The sequence below is a fragment of the Ailuropoda melanoleuca genome, chromosome 11 (genome assembly GCF_002007445.2).
Source record: "Ailuropoda melanoleuca isolate Jingjing chromosome 11, ASM200744v2, whole genome shotgun sequence".
NCBI classification, from domain to species: Eukaryota; Metazoa; Chordata; class Mammalia; order Carnivora; family Ursidae; genus Ailuropoda; species Ailuropoda melanoleuca.
This window is the reverse complement of record NC_048228.1, coordinates 107,825,071-107,837,260: the sequence shown is the minus strand read 5'-3', so window position 1 is coordinate 107,837,260 and position 12,190 is coordinate 107,825,071. Positions and strand designations below refer to the sequence as shown.

General features: G+C 58.8%; 1 protein-coding gene across 1 annotated transcript in view; it reads left to right on the top strand.

The window, feature by feature from the left end:
- Positions 1–1,979: 1,979 nt before the first annotated feature.
- HMX1 (H6 family homeobox 1) overlaps positions 1,980–12,190 on the top strand; it is a 31,885-nt gene continuing 21,674 nt past the window's right edge. Inside the window, 2 exon segments of the mRNA XM_034670984.1 lie at positions 1,980–1,997; positions 2,197–2,361. Of these exon segments, the coding sequence (XP_034526875.1) occupies positions 1,980–1,997; positions 2,197–2,361 (183 nt within the window).

The window sequence follows — 12,190 nt, the reverse complement described above, 5'->3', positions numbered from 1 at the left end:
AGCATCTGCCTTCGGCTCAGGTCATGATCTCAGGGTGCTGGGATCCAGCCCCGTGTTGGCCTCCCTGCCCAGCAGGGAGTCTTCTTCTCCCTCTCCCTTTGCCCCTCCCCCTTCTTGTGTGTGCGCTCTCTCCCCCAAATAAACAAATAAAATCTTTAAAAATTTTTTTTAAAAAGAAATACCCAGAAGAGATAAATCCAGAGAGACAGAAAGTAGATCCAGGGTTGCCAGGGGCTGGGGACAGGGCTGGGGATGCGGGGGATAGAGTGAATAGGGGAGGGTCTCCCTCTGCAGTGATGGAAATGTCTGGAAAGTCCAAACTAGAAGGAGGTGCTGGGTTGCACGACAGTGTCTGTGTTAAAACCCCACTGAGGTTTACACCCTACAGGGGTTAATTTATGTCGTGTGCATTTCATCTCCATCAAGACAGACGCAATGAGATAACGACCTCACACCGGTCAGAATGGTTAAAATGAACAACAGGAAACAACAGATGTTGGCAAGGATGCGGAGAAAGGGGAACCCTCTCACACTACTGATGGGATGCAAGCTGGTGCAGCCACTCTGGAAAACAGTATGGAGCTTCCTCAAAAAGTTGAAAATAGAGCTTCCCTATGACCCAGCAATTGCACTACCAGGTATTTACCCCAAAGATACAGATGTAGTGTTCCAAAGGGACGCCCTCACCCCAATTTTATAGCAGCAATGTCCATAATAGCCAAACTGTGGAAAGAGCCCAGATGCCCATCGACAGATGAATGGATAAAGAAGATGTGGTGTAAATATACAATGGAATATTACTGAGCCATAAATAAATGAAATCTTGCCATTTGCAATGATGCGGATGGAAATAGGGGATATTATGCTAAGTGAAATAAGTCATTCAGAGCAAGACAATTATCATACGATCTCACAAATATATGGAATTTAAGAAACAAGGCAGAGGATCATAGGGGAAGAGGGGAAAAATAAAACAAGATGAAATCAGAGAGGGAGACAAACCGTAAGAGACTCTGAACTCTAGGGAACAAACTGAGGGTTGCTGGAGGGGAGGTGGGTAGGAGATGGGTAACTGGGGGATGGGCATTAGGGAGGGTCCGCATGGAGTGAGCACTGGGTGTTGTATGCAACTGATGAGTCACTGACCTCTACCTCTGAAACTAAAAAAAAAAAAAAAAGACAGAACTTGTGGACCCCCCCCCCCGCATCTCAGACATCCACAGGGGGCCCCTTCTCCCTGGAGCGTAGCCTGTGCCGGCCCTGGGGACGAGCGGCTGGCGGTGCTACTCACCATCTCAGCGGCCGTGTTCCTCGGCTGTCCTTTGCCTGAAAGCGCTTGGTTTCTGCCCAGCGTCCGGCTGTGCGGGCCCCAGGCTTTTGCGTGTTGGAAACAGGGTGTTACAGCCTCTCCCACTGGGAGGTGGGGCCCGTTTCCGTGCCCCTGAAGCTGGGCTGCCCCTAGCTGGCTTTGACCTAGGCGGGCGGAATGGGCACTGCCGGCCTCGGAGGACAGGCCTGGACAATGCAGCCTGGAAAAGGGCTGGCGCAGGGGCCCAGCGTGGGCGGTCTCGGCCCCGGGGTGGGAGAAAGGGGCCCCTGCAGGAGTGAGCAGGGTCAGGGGCCTGGAGGGGTGAGGAGGGCAACAGGGGCGGTGCCACAAGGCCCAGCATAGCGCACTGCTCCGGTGGGACGAGGGGGCAGCTCCGGCTCTCCGAGCCCAGAAGGGTGGTCAGAGGCATCCTCCGTGGGCGTGGCGGTGTGGGGCGTGCAGGAGGGACGTGCGGTAGGAGGCAGAGAGGCTGGCATTCAAGGGAACGATTGCTTCGGTCAACACGCCGAGGATAAGAAAACGCAGGGTTCCACGGTCACTGGTGGGACTTACGGAAGCAGACAGAGGCAGCAAACAGGAGCAACGCCTGGAGCGTCGGATTTGTACCGGGATCACAGGTGCAAAGTCACGGTTTGGGGTGTACGGAGAGATGGCGATGCATGTTGATGTGAGCGCGCGTGCGCATATGTGTGTGTGCGGGCGGGCGTGTGCGCACGTGTGCGTGTGTGTACGTGTGTGCACGTGCACGTGCGTGCGTGTGCATGTGCGCGAGAGGCATCCACGTGCCCTCCCCACGTGGCTCACCGAGAAGCCCTGGCGCAGGAACGACCCCACTCTGGCTTCGAATTCCCGTTCTCCGTTCACAGGAACTAGGATCCTGGGAGAAGGGGCTGATGCGGGACCGGGTCGGGGAGAACCAGCTGAACCTGGGCCGTCCTGCTGCCTTGGAGAGTAAGGAGACGCTCCGTGCAGGGACTCGTCCGGCCGACACGGCCAGCACCCCGGCAGAGCCCCCACTGGCCGGGGACAGGGTAATTTATGCATGAGTCAGTACCGTTCGTGATCGAGTGTAACCTACTGAATAAAACAGGAATCTGTGGGCCCTCCTGTTATAAATTAAGGAGCTGCTAACTGTGAGCATGACGGAGAACGGAGAGCGGGGTATTTCCTCCATCTCAGTGCCCCTCCCTACTAAATACTTACTGATTTCCGGGAGAAAAGGAGAACTTTGCAGTGGGGACACCTCAATCAAGCGATCAAAGGTACCGTCACCAGGAATGGGACAGATCACGGGTGGGAGCCACGTGGTCAGACGCAGTGAGGACGGTAACAGCATCACTCCTGTGCTTTTCCTACCAAAGATGTAAAACCTCAGTGGACGCAGGAGGACCGTCGCCCGTCGCCGCGCAGAGGCAGCAAGGACGTGTCCTGTAACCAGCAGCCGTGAACAGAAGTCACTGTGTAATGTCGCCCATCTAGCTTTGGAGCAGTGGCCTTGCGGAGTGACAGGGTAAATACATACTCGATTTTGCTGGAAATTCAGCAGTGCGTTTGAAGGTGTATCTTCCTCCGATACTGGGCAGTCGGCAAGGAAACCGCTTCTCAAAATGACTCCCCCACGATTATGCTGCAGTAGGAAATCCTCTCCTGCTCTTGCCTCAAGACAGCTGGCACCCCCAACCAGCCCCCGGCGCGGCTGGGTCTTGAACGGGCGTCCCTTTAAAGGTATTCCGGTACCAGTGCTCGTATAACAGAAGTTTACTGCCCCGCGGAGCTGGAGGCCAGGAGTCCAAGGTCAAGGTATGGGCAGGCAGGGTCCTTCTGAGGCCAGGAGGGGGACCCTGTTCCAGCCTCTGCCCTGGCTGCCGGGCCTCTGGGGAAATCTGCGGCCCCCTGCATCCGTCCCGCTCATGACCTCAGCTGGGCCCCACCTTTGTCCTCACACAGCGTTCTCCCCGTGTGTGTCCCGAGTCCCTTTTACAAGAACACCTGTCCTATCGGATTAGCATGCTCCAGTGTGGTCTCCTTTTAACTAATTACATCTCTAAAGATCCTATTTCCAAATAAGGTCACATTGTGAGATTTGGGGGTGAGGATTTCAGTCTATGAATTCTGGTCAACCCAAGATATTTCCTTCCAGGACAAAGGGCTCCTTGAGCCCTGTGAACAGGGGCACAACTTTCCCCAGCCTTCGGTACCAAGAGGCAAAGCCTATTCATAATTAATTGTTGCAGGAAGCCACGGTAACCGTGGTGGCATGAGACGGTGGTCATTCACTAGCCCGTGGTTCTGTGGGCTCAGCTGGGCAGTTCTGCTGCAGGTGTCCCCGGGCCCGCTCACGCAGCTGGGCCCTGGGCTGGACGGCCCAGGACGGCCTCCCGTGCAGGTGGGGTGTGATCCTTAAAGTGGCTGCACCTTGGTCTCGGCGTGGCTTCTCACCTGCTGGAGGGCGAGCTAGGGCTCCTTCCCGTGTCCACCAAGAAGTCCCCAGCAGAAGGGACAAGCCCTCAGAGCTCCTACAAGGTCCTCACGCCATTTCTGTGAGTCCAAGTCAGTGGCTGGGCCAGATTGAAGAGAAGAGCTCCTCCAGACGGGAAGAGCAGGCCAGCTCTGGAGGAGAATGTTGGCCAGGGCGGCAGGACACGGTGGGCCGACAATTTCCAATCCTGCAGCACGGAGCCCGTACCACAGTGCCACCCCGTGGGTCCTCCTGTGGTTGAGGTGGCTGCGCTGTGCGGGTCAACGGGCCTGCCCTCCGTCCTGCACAAGACCCGCCCCAGACCCAGTCTGCACCCCCAGCCCTGTCGGCACCCCCAGCTGGGGCCAGCACACACTCTGCTCTCAGGGCTGCAGGACTGTTGCAGGGCTACATGGATGCTACCTGTGGGTCCCCTCGCCCTGCCAGGCCTGGCAGCAATAAGCCCCTTCTTTTCTGCCTTTCGTCTGCAAGGATTGGGTCCCAGCTGGCTCGGGGCCAGCCCACCAGGAACAGAGCCCCATGGCCCTCTCCCACGGGTTGCTCTGACCCCAAGCTGGCTTCTCGGATGTGACCTCAGTGCCCTTCTCTAATTTGTAAAGCAAACTCTGGAGAGGGTGGGGAGGAGGGGTGCGGATAAGGACTCTTCACGGGCTGCTGGGTCCTCTCTGCTCCATTCAGGACAGATTAGGTAGCCGTCCATCAGCGGCCCGCCAGGGGCCTGAAGGAAAGAAAGCTGGGGAGCTGGGCAGGGAGCCCGCCCCTGCCTCAGACCCTTGCAGCCCTTGCTGGGAGGTCACTGGGCGGGGTGGGACCCCAGCCTGCCTCAGGGCCAGCCCAGCCTCAGCCGCACCCACCGCCCCCGCCTGGCCCCTGGGCTCCGTGACTGGGCACCGCTCCCACCGATCCAACGCCCTGGGACGCCAAGGATTTCTCTCCTGGGCTATTTGTTTCTGAATGGCTGCGACTGGTTCCCTGGGGAGGTGAGGTCCCTCCGGAGCAGCCTCGAGGTGGGAGGGGTGCTTAGTGCCAAAATGGTTGCAGACCAGCCTTTTGGAGTTGAGACAAGAAGCCCCGGGGTCTGACTTCTGCCCTCAGGTGCGAGAAAGAGCGGTCAGGCTCCATCGCCCAGCCCAGCCTCCGCCCCCTTCTCTGGCCCAGGTTCCCACGGAGCCTGGCCTGGAGCCTGGGGATGTTCGGAGCATCAGGCACTGGCAGGCAGGGAGCCGTGGGTGTGTCACCTGTTGGGCACCCAACACAGCCACGACCACCCCCAAAGCTCAGTAACCCTCCTAACAGCCAGGAGGGCCGGCATTACCAGCCCATCACGGAAAAGGAGCAGAAGCCTGGAGAAGCTGAATGCTGGCAGCCGAGGCGGTGGGAGGGGGTGGGCCAGAGGCCACGGGTTCTGTCTGAGGCAGCCACAGCCACGGTTGCCAGTGATGCTGCACGAGCAGGCACTCCAAAGGCCACGCGGCCTCACGGCTCCTGGTTCCCTGGTGGCTGCTAGCAGCGGCTGGGGGCTGGGCCCAGAGACCACGCTCGGGAACGTGGAGGGTGAGCGGCCGCGCGAGTGGGTGGACGGGTGAATGACTGGATCCATCGCAGGTGACCACGTGCAAGGTTCTAAAGAGGAAGGACAGGTGTGGCTAAGGTGAGTGGGAAGGAGGGGAGCAGACGGGACTTCTGGGATGGGTCTCAAGGACGACAGCCTCGTGCATTGGTCCCTTTGTGCTCCCATGGGTCTCCCGTGACCCTAAAAGAGATGGGTCTGTGTCCTAACCCCTGGGACCTGTGAATGTGACCTTATTGGGAAAAGGGCCTTTGCAGGTGTGATTATGTTCCAGATCTCCACATGAGGTCATCCAGGAGTAAGGTGGGCCCTATTCCCATTGGCTGGTGTCCTTGTGCGAGTAAAAAAGGCAACTTCGGACGCGAAGAAACACGGGCGTTGTGGGGGGCATGTGAAGACAGAGGTGGAGATGGGGCCAGGAGCAGGAGAAGCCCTGGGAGCTGGAAGTCAGGGAAGTTGCTGGGCAGTTTTTCCCCTGCAGCCCCTGAGCTTGGTTTTGGGTCCCCCCTCCCCCCAGGGGCAGTCTCCTGGCCCCTCAGACACCAGTGTGGCTGCACCCCCTCCCAGGTCTAAGTCCCTGTCTGGCTGCTGTGTTTAAATCCCTCCCCCCTCTTGGAGTCCTTGTCCCAGCCCTGGGGGTGCAGGTGGCTGTCTCCTGACCTCTTAGGGTCTCTGTTTGCCTTTCCAGGTCTCTGATGCCTGGTTAACTGTTCTTTCCAGGAAGTTCTCCCTGTGAAAACCAAATGGAGTGTCTGCCTGGAGGGGACCCTGCCTGGGGGAAGTGATGAGGGCTGGGGGCTATCTGTGGCCTGGAGTTTGGGAAGCGAAGGCATAGCCTTCACTCCAGAAAGGCCCTTTGCAAAGAGGGTCTCCAGCAGTAATCAGAGGTCTGGGGGAAGGGACACCTGAGTAGTCACAGGATCCTTTTCCCAGGGAGCCGAGCAGGACCCCTGTTCCACAGAGCACGTCTCTCGGGAGACTAGGGTCTTCAGGGGGCCCATGGGACCAGGAGCTGGAGGCCACCATAGCTCAGCTGCGAATATTCGAATATTCCTCCTGGAGCCCACCAGGGACTTGCTGCTCACTTCCCAGTTCTCTGGTTCCAGCACAGGGCCCATCCCTCCGGTGCTGGAGGCTCTGTCCCAGGGCCCAGCAACCTGAGGCCCACTGCAGGGGCGACACCTCTGAGCCCAGCGCAGGGGGACGAGGTCTGGCTGCAGTCAGACTGGCCTCCCCTTCCCCTCGTCTCTGAACAGGATGGGGATTTCCAAGAGCCAGTGCTTTGGGCAAGCGACAATTTCTCTGTCGGTTGGCAAGCTTCAGTAAGGCTGGGCACGCACACACCTTTCCTGCGGCAGACTTCCCCGAAGACGGACCTCCAGCTCTCCGTCTGTCCGGGACAAGAGCCAGGCCCTTCCAGCCCAGACCAGCAACACTCACCATAGGCTTAGTGAGTAAAATCCAAACAGAGAGGGGACCTGGGTCCCCCCCACCGCACCCACTACCTGTCAGCAGGCAGGGGCTCACCTGTCACCCTCAGAAACTGAGCCATTAAACTCTGGGTTTCCAGGGCCTGTGATGAGACAGGTACCAACAGCTCTCAAGGGACCTGTTTACCTGCTCCTCACAGTTCATTGGCTCTGGAGGTGGCCGCGCACGTATTTTTAAAGTATAAAAAAATGATAAACAGTACCCAGATGTCTCTGTTTCCTCAAAAAAAAAAATAGCATATGAAAATAAAATCACTCTGAGCAAGCACGATCTTTACGCAGGGAACGGTTTTACCTCCGTCAAAAGACACGTTTTCTTAAATATCATTAACACAATCCCAGACAGGAAAAATATACTGCTGTTAGCTTTAGACAAATATTAGGCTAATCTCAAATCTAGAGCCAAACATACGCTCCAACAGCAATATGGATGCTGTTTTTTTCTGAGTTTCCTCCCACGTTTGATCAGCAGATACAAACCAAAGGGCTTTTAGCTCCTAAGGGGTGCTGGAAAGTGCCAGAATGTAATTAAAACCACGGGTTGGGATGATGTGGACTGGGGAGAATGTCCTCCTTCTGGCTCCCTACTGTACACCTGCCTGCCTCAGGCATCCAGGACACCCTCTCACTATAATTCTTCCCAAGACTTAAGGCCAGGTGCACTCCTGTCATCCTGGTCCCCAACTCACTAGACACACGTCCTCTTCCTTATCATCGCTCACCTCTCCCTTCCTGCTTGAGAGGCCGTTCGTGCATTTGCTCCACCAGCCTACACTGAAAACAGAGGCCCCTTGCCTGGGTTCTGGGGGGTGGGCAGGAAAGTGGGGGAGGGCATGGATCCCTGGGGACAAAGACCAGGATGGGATGAGCAGGAGAGGCAGACATGGCCCAAGGGAGTGGAGACGCTCCCTGCACAGAGGGACGGGCAGGCTCTCAGTGATGTTGAGAGATACTTCCAACGATGAGCGGGCTTTCTAGGGTGGCCAGTAGGGCAGGCGAGGCAGAGATGGTACCAGCAGAGACACAGAGGTGTGGGTCAGCGTAGCCGCAGGGAGGGGCTTGGCAGAGGAGCTGGAGAGGGGGGCTTGGTGGGGAGCGCTTGGGGCCAGGTGAAGGAACCCATTTGCTGGGCGACCTTGGGAAAATCACTTCACCTCTCTAGAGCTTGGCTCTGCTTCTCTTAAATGAAGACCGTGAGTTGCCCCACACACCGAGGTGTGATCTCCAGGCCACGACTTCCACGCAGGCAGGCACTGCTTGCTGGCTCGCTGGCTTGCTCCGGAAACCAGACGGTGATTGGCACACCCCAGGCGCACAGTCAAGATTCTTGGAAGGGGGGCGGGGGGGAGGACACGTGTGTAGCTTTTTGCTGGGAATATGGAGCTGTTTGGAAATTGCTGTCGGAGATTCCAAACCCCTCTGGGTGAATAATCCCAAAAACTGCTCAGTTGAAAAAAACCAGACTCCTTGGGGGGGGGAGGGTTAAACCCCTCCAGGTTTCCCTGGTAACACCCATTTGCCGGCAGAATGGGAAGTGATCTCATGGAGGACCCAGTGATTCTGGAGACATCTTCCCAAGCGGAGAGACCCCCGGGAGAAGGGTTAACAGCTCTGCCAAGTCTTCTTTAAATTGGTCCTGTTCCGTCCGCCCAACTCAGAGCCTGCCTGTGCTTTTCAGTGAATTGACTGGGGCGGGCCCGTTGATTTGTTTTTCCCGGACTTATTTCCATTTAAATCAGCTGCCCTTCAGAGCCCCAAGTCTTGCATAATGCAGGAGCTCTTGAAGTGAAATCAATGGCGCTTGAAGGAAATGGATTTGTATTCGCATCTTCTGGGTCGGGCTCTCTGCCCTGCACCTCCGATTGGGGTGTTCACCCCCGATGGTGGGAGTGGGCGCGTGCGCACATGTGCAGAGGCTGGGTGCCAGAAGGCAGTCAGTGTCCCGATTCCAATTCATTGCTTCCTGCTGCTGTGTGGCCTTAGGGAGTTCCCTAACCTCTCTGCGCCTCCATTTCCTGATCAATGAACAAACGAGGGAGCCGACCCTTTACTGCACCTGGCTATTGAGAGAACGCGGCAGGTTTGCAGAAGCATCCCCCCCAACCCCCACCCCATCCCACCTCCCCGTGTGGAGTGGGGAAAGGACGGCTTATCTTGGGCGCTGCCTCATCCCACAGGTCCCCAAGACCAGGTGCAAGGTCAGGGATGGGGAGCCCTGTGTCGGTGCAGCTCAGGCTCCGTCCAGGCTGGGGCCTGGGTTCTTGTCCCATCAACCCTCCCACAGCCCAGCTGGAGGCCAGGGAAGCCAAGTCAGGGTCTGGTCCCCAGTGCAGACTCAGCTTTTTTGCAGGCTCCTGGAGGCTGGGAGGGGGCATCGGGCTGGACCTTGGACTCTAGGACCCAGGAAGGCTGAGCTGAGCTGGGAAAGCGCCAGGGCCCTGTCAGTGCTGACACATACCCACCAAACCCCCTAAGTTCCTGGAACTGCCAGGAGCCCAAAAGCCTTTCCAGCATCCACATCCGTTGGGAAGGTGTGGGGTATGGAAGAGTCAGTGTTGCGAAGGTTCACCCCACCCATGTGCCCTTTCCCAGGAGGGGACTCTGAAAATATGTCCAGGTTAAGGTCGGCTTCATCCTGCAGCCCTGGTACCACCTGCCCCCACCCAAGCTGGAGAGACAAGCAACAGTCCCACCCAACCTCCCCTTTACAGATAGGGAAACCGAGGCCCCAAGGGGCCTTCTTACCCCAGCTTCTCCTGCTGAGCTGGGGTTGGGTCACTTCCCTGCCTGTGTGCGGCTCGGTCCCCAGACGGGAGAACAGAAGCCCCTCCAGGCGGGAGCAGAACCCCTGGGCTCTGAGGGCCCTGGGACAGGCGCAGGCAAGGTAGGGCAGGGGTCGGGCAGGGCAGGGCAGGGCAGGGCACAGTCAGGCCTCAGCCACCTCCAGGCTTTCTCCCGGCAGGTTGTCCACAGGGAGAAGGAACTGATCTCCTGCCGGGTGGTTGAGGGGCCTGGCTGTGGGTGTCCGCGGAGGCTGCCTGGGTGCCGGGGCCACGATGTCAGGCCAGCACAGCCAGCGCCCAGCATCAGCAAGAGGTCCGGGGTGTTAGCCAGCTCCTCTGCGCCTCCTTCCCTGGTCCCCAAAGGACCGAATGACCGCAAGCAGTCTCTTGAGGCTAAAACAGGGAAAGTCCGTGTGTGAGGTTCGCAAAGCAGGGCTGCCCCGGGACCACGTGCTTCCCGCGCCTCGGCACTCCCAGCATACCACGCCTGGAGGCACATTATTTCCCTCCTTGTCCAAAGCCGCAAACTCCTAGCTCAGGAGAGAAGTACCCAGAAACGCACAGTGCGGTGGACTCAGTCCGAATGTTTCTGTTAATCATAGGGCTCCCATCTGGAAAATAGAGGAACATAGAGCAATGTTTGCTTTAAAAAAAAAAAAAAACAGAGCCTATGCACTGGTGAACAGCTGTATTGGTCTCCCCAGGGCCTGGAAAGGGGTGCTGGCCATGGACAGCCCCTGGAGCTCAGCCTCGCCCCACCTCCGCGTTCACAGGGAATCCGCCTTCGAATCTGGCTTGGCAGACCCCTCCCGAGGCACCTTCTGCCGCCCAGGGGCCCCCAGGTCTGGGTGCAGGCAGGCTGGGCATGGAGCTGCCCGGTGCTCCAGAAGGCTATGCCTCGCAGCCTCTGGGCCCCCTGCCTCACCTAGGACCCCACTTCCTGTGCGTACTGGGTCCTCTCTTAAGCCCACACTTCCCAGCCTGGGTTCAGCTGCACCCACACTTCTGGAAAGGTTGGGCTGGGCTCAGCTCTGGCTGGGAGAGACCCCACGGCAGCCTTGATAGGGGACACATGCCCGTGGTGGCCTCCCAGCTGAAGGGATTATGGGGAAACAGGTGGCGGAAGGGCTTTGGGGGGAGGTCTTGGAGGCTCTGCAGGCACCCAGCGTCCCTGCCCTTGGCCCAGCCCAGCCGGTGCTCCTCCGGGGTCTCCAGCGCAGGCAAAGACGCCAGCCCACAGGCCACCTGGGGGGCTGTCTTGCAGGGACTGACCCGCCGCCACCCAGAGCCCCCAGGATGGTGGACCACGGAGCACTTGGTGCAGGGCGGGGCTTGGGAGAGGTCCAGTGGGGCTTGGGCTGGAGGCAGGGATGGTTTCTGGGGCTTATGGGGACCCCTACACTCACACAGGGCTCTGCTTCCTGCTGAAGGGCCCTTCTTCCTTGTCACCGCCTTGAAAGTCAGGATGCTTAGTCATTTGCATTTGCATTTTTCTGCGGAATTGTGTAGCCCCAGCAGCTGGAGAGGAGGGCGTCTCAGTTCCCGGAGAGATGTGGAGCTGGGGAGCTTGCCCAGGGCCTGGGGTGCAGCTAGGCCTCCCACCCGGGGCCTGTGCCTCCATCTACGGCGACTGCAGAGGGGACAGTCTTGTCACTCGTGGTCCCACCTCCACCCCACAGGCAGCTCCTGGCGGGGTGAGGGGTCAAAACTGGGCGGGAAGGTTAAACAAGCAGACAGTGAGGGGGGTGGGGCTGCATGGGGAGAGTTGTAGCCTTCCCAGCTCCGGCAAGTTCGGGGCCTGCTGGGGGAGGGGAGGTCACCCGCTGGAGCAGAAGGCCCCCTGAAGCCCCGGTTGGCTGCCTGCCTCATGAGGTCCAGGGGTGATGAGTGCAGAGTGAGGAGCAGGGAGCAGCGGGAGCGCAGGGCCTGGGCTGGCCCCGGTAGGACTGGGAAGACCCCTGCTGGGCGGGGGCGGTGGAGGCTGCGGCCACCGGGGAATCCAGGCGGGGCAGCAGGGGAGGGACAAAGGCCTGAGGGTCCAGGCGCCATCTAGGTGGGAGAGGGTGATCTCGTTTAGGGGATCTCAAAATGCTGGGAGAAGATGGAGCCCTGAGTGCTGAGTTAACAGCAGTGATCTGAAGGCAGAGGCGGGGCACAGGGGGGTTAGGGTTGGTCTTTGTTCTTGCTGCTGATGCCGCCTTCCCAGGACAGGGACCGTGTCCACCGCTGGTGGCCCGCAGAGTGTTGGTTAAGGGCAGCACTGGCTCAGCGCTGGCTCGCGGTTTCCTGGGGCACGGAGCCAGAGCCAGGGGCTCCCCACCACCTGGGCTTGGGGGTGGCCTTTGCTGCACCTGCCGCTGAGCTCCGGTTCGGCTGGGGGGCGGTTAGGCTGTGGTCCGCAGGCAACACACCCTGCCCCACTTTAAAGACAGTATCCTGAGGTCCCCTTGGGGAAACTGAGGCACTTGCAGCCTCTCCTCCCCTCTGCTAAGACTCAGTTTCTCTGTCTGGGACATGGACACCCAAGGCAGCTCCTGG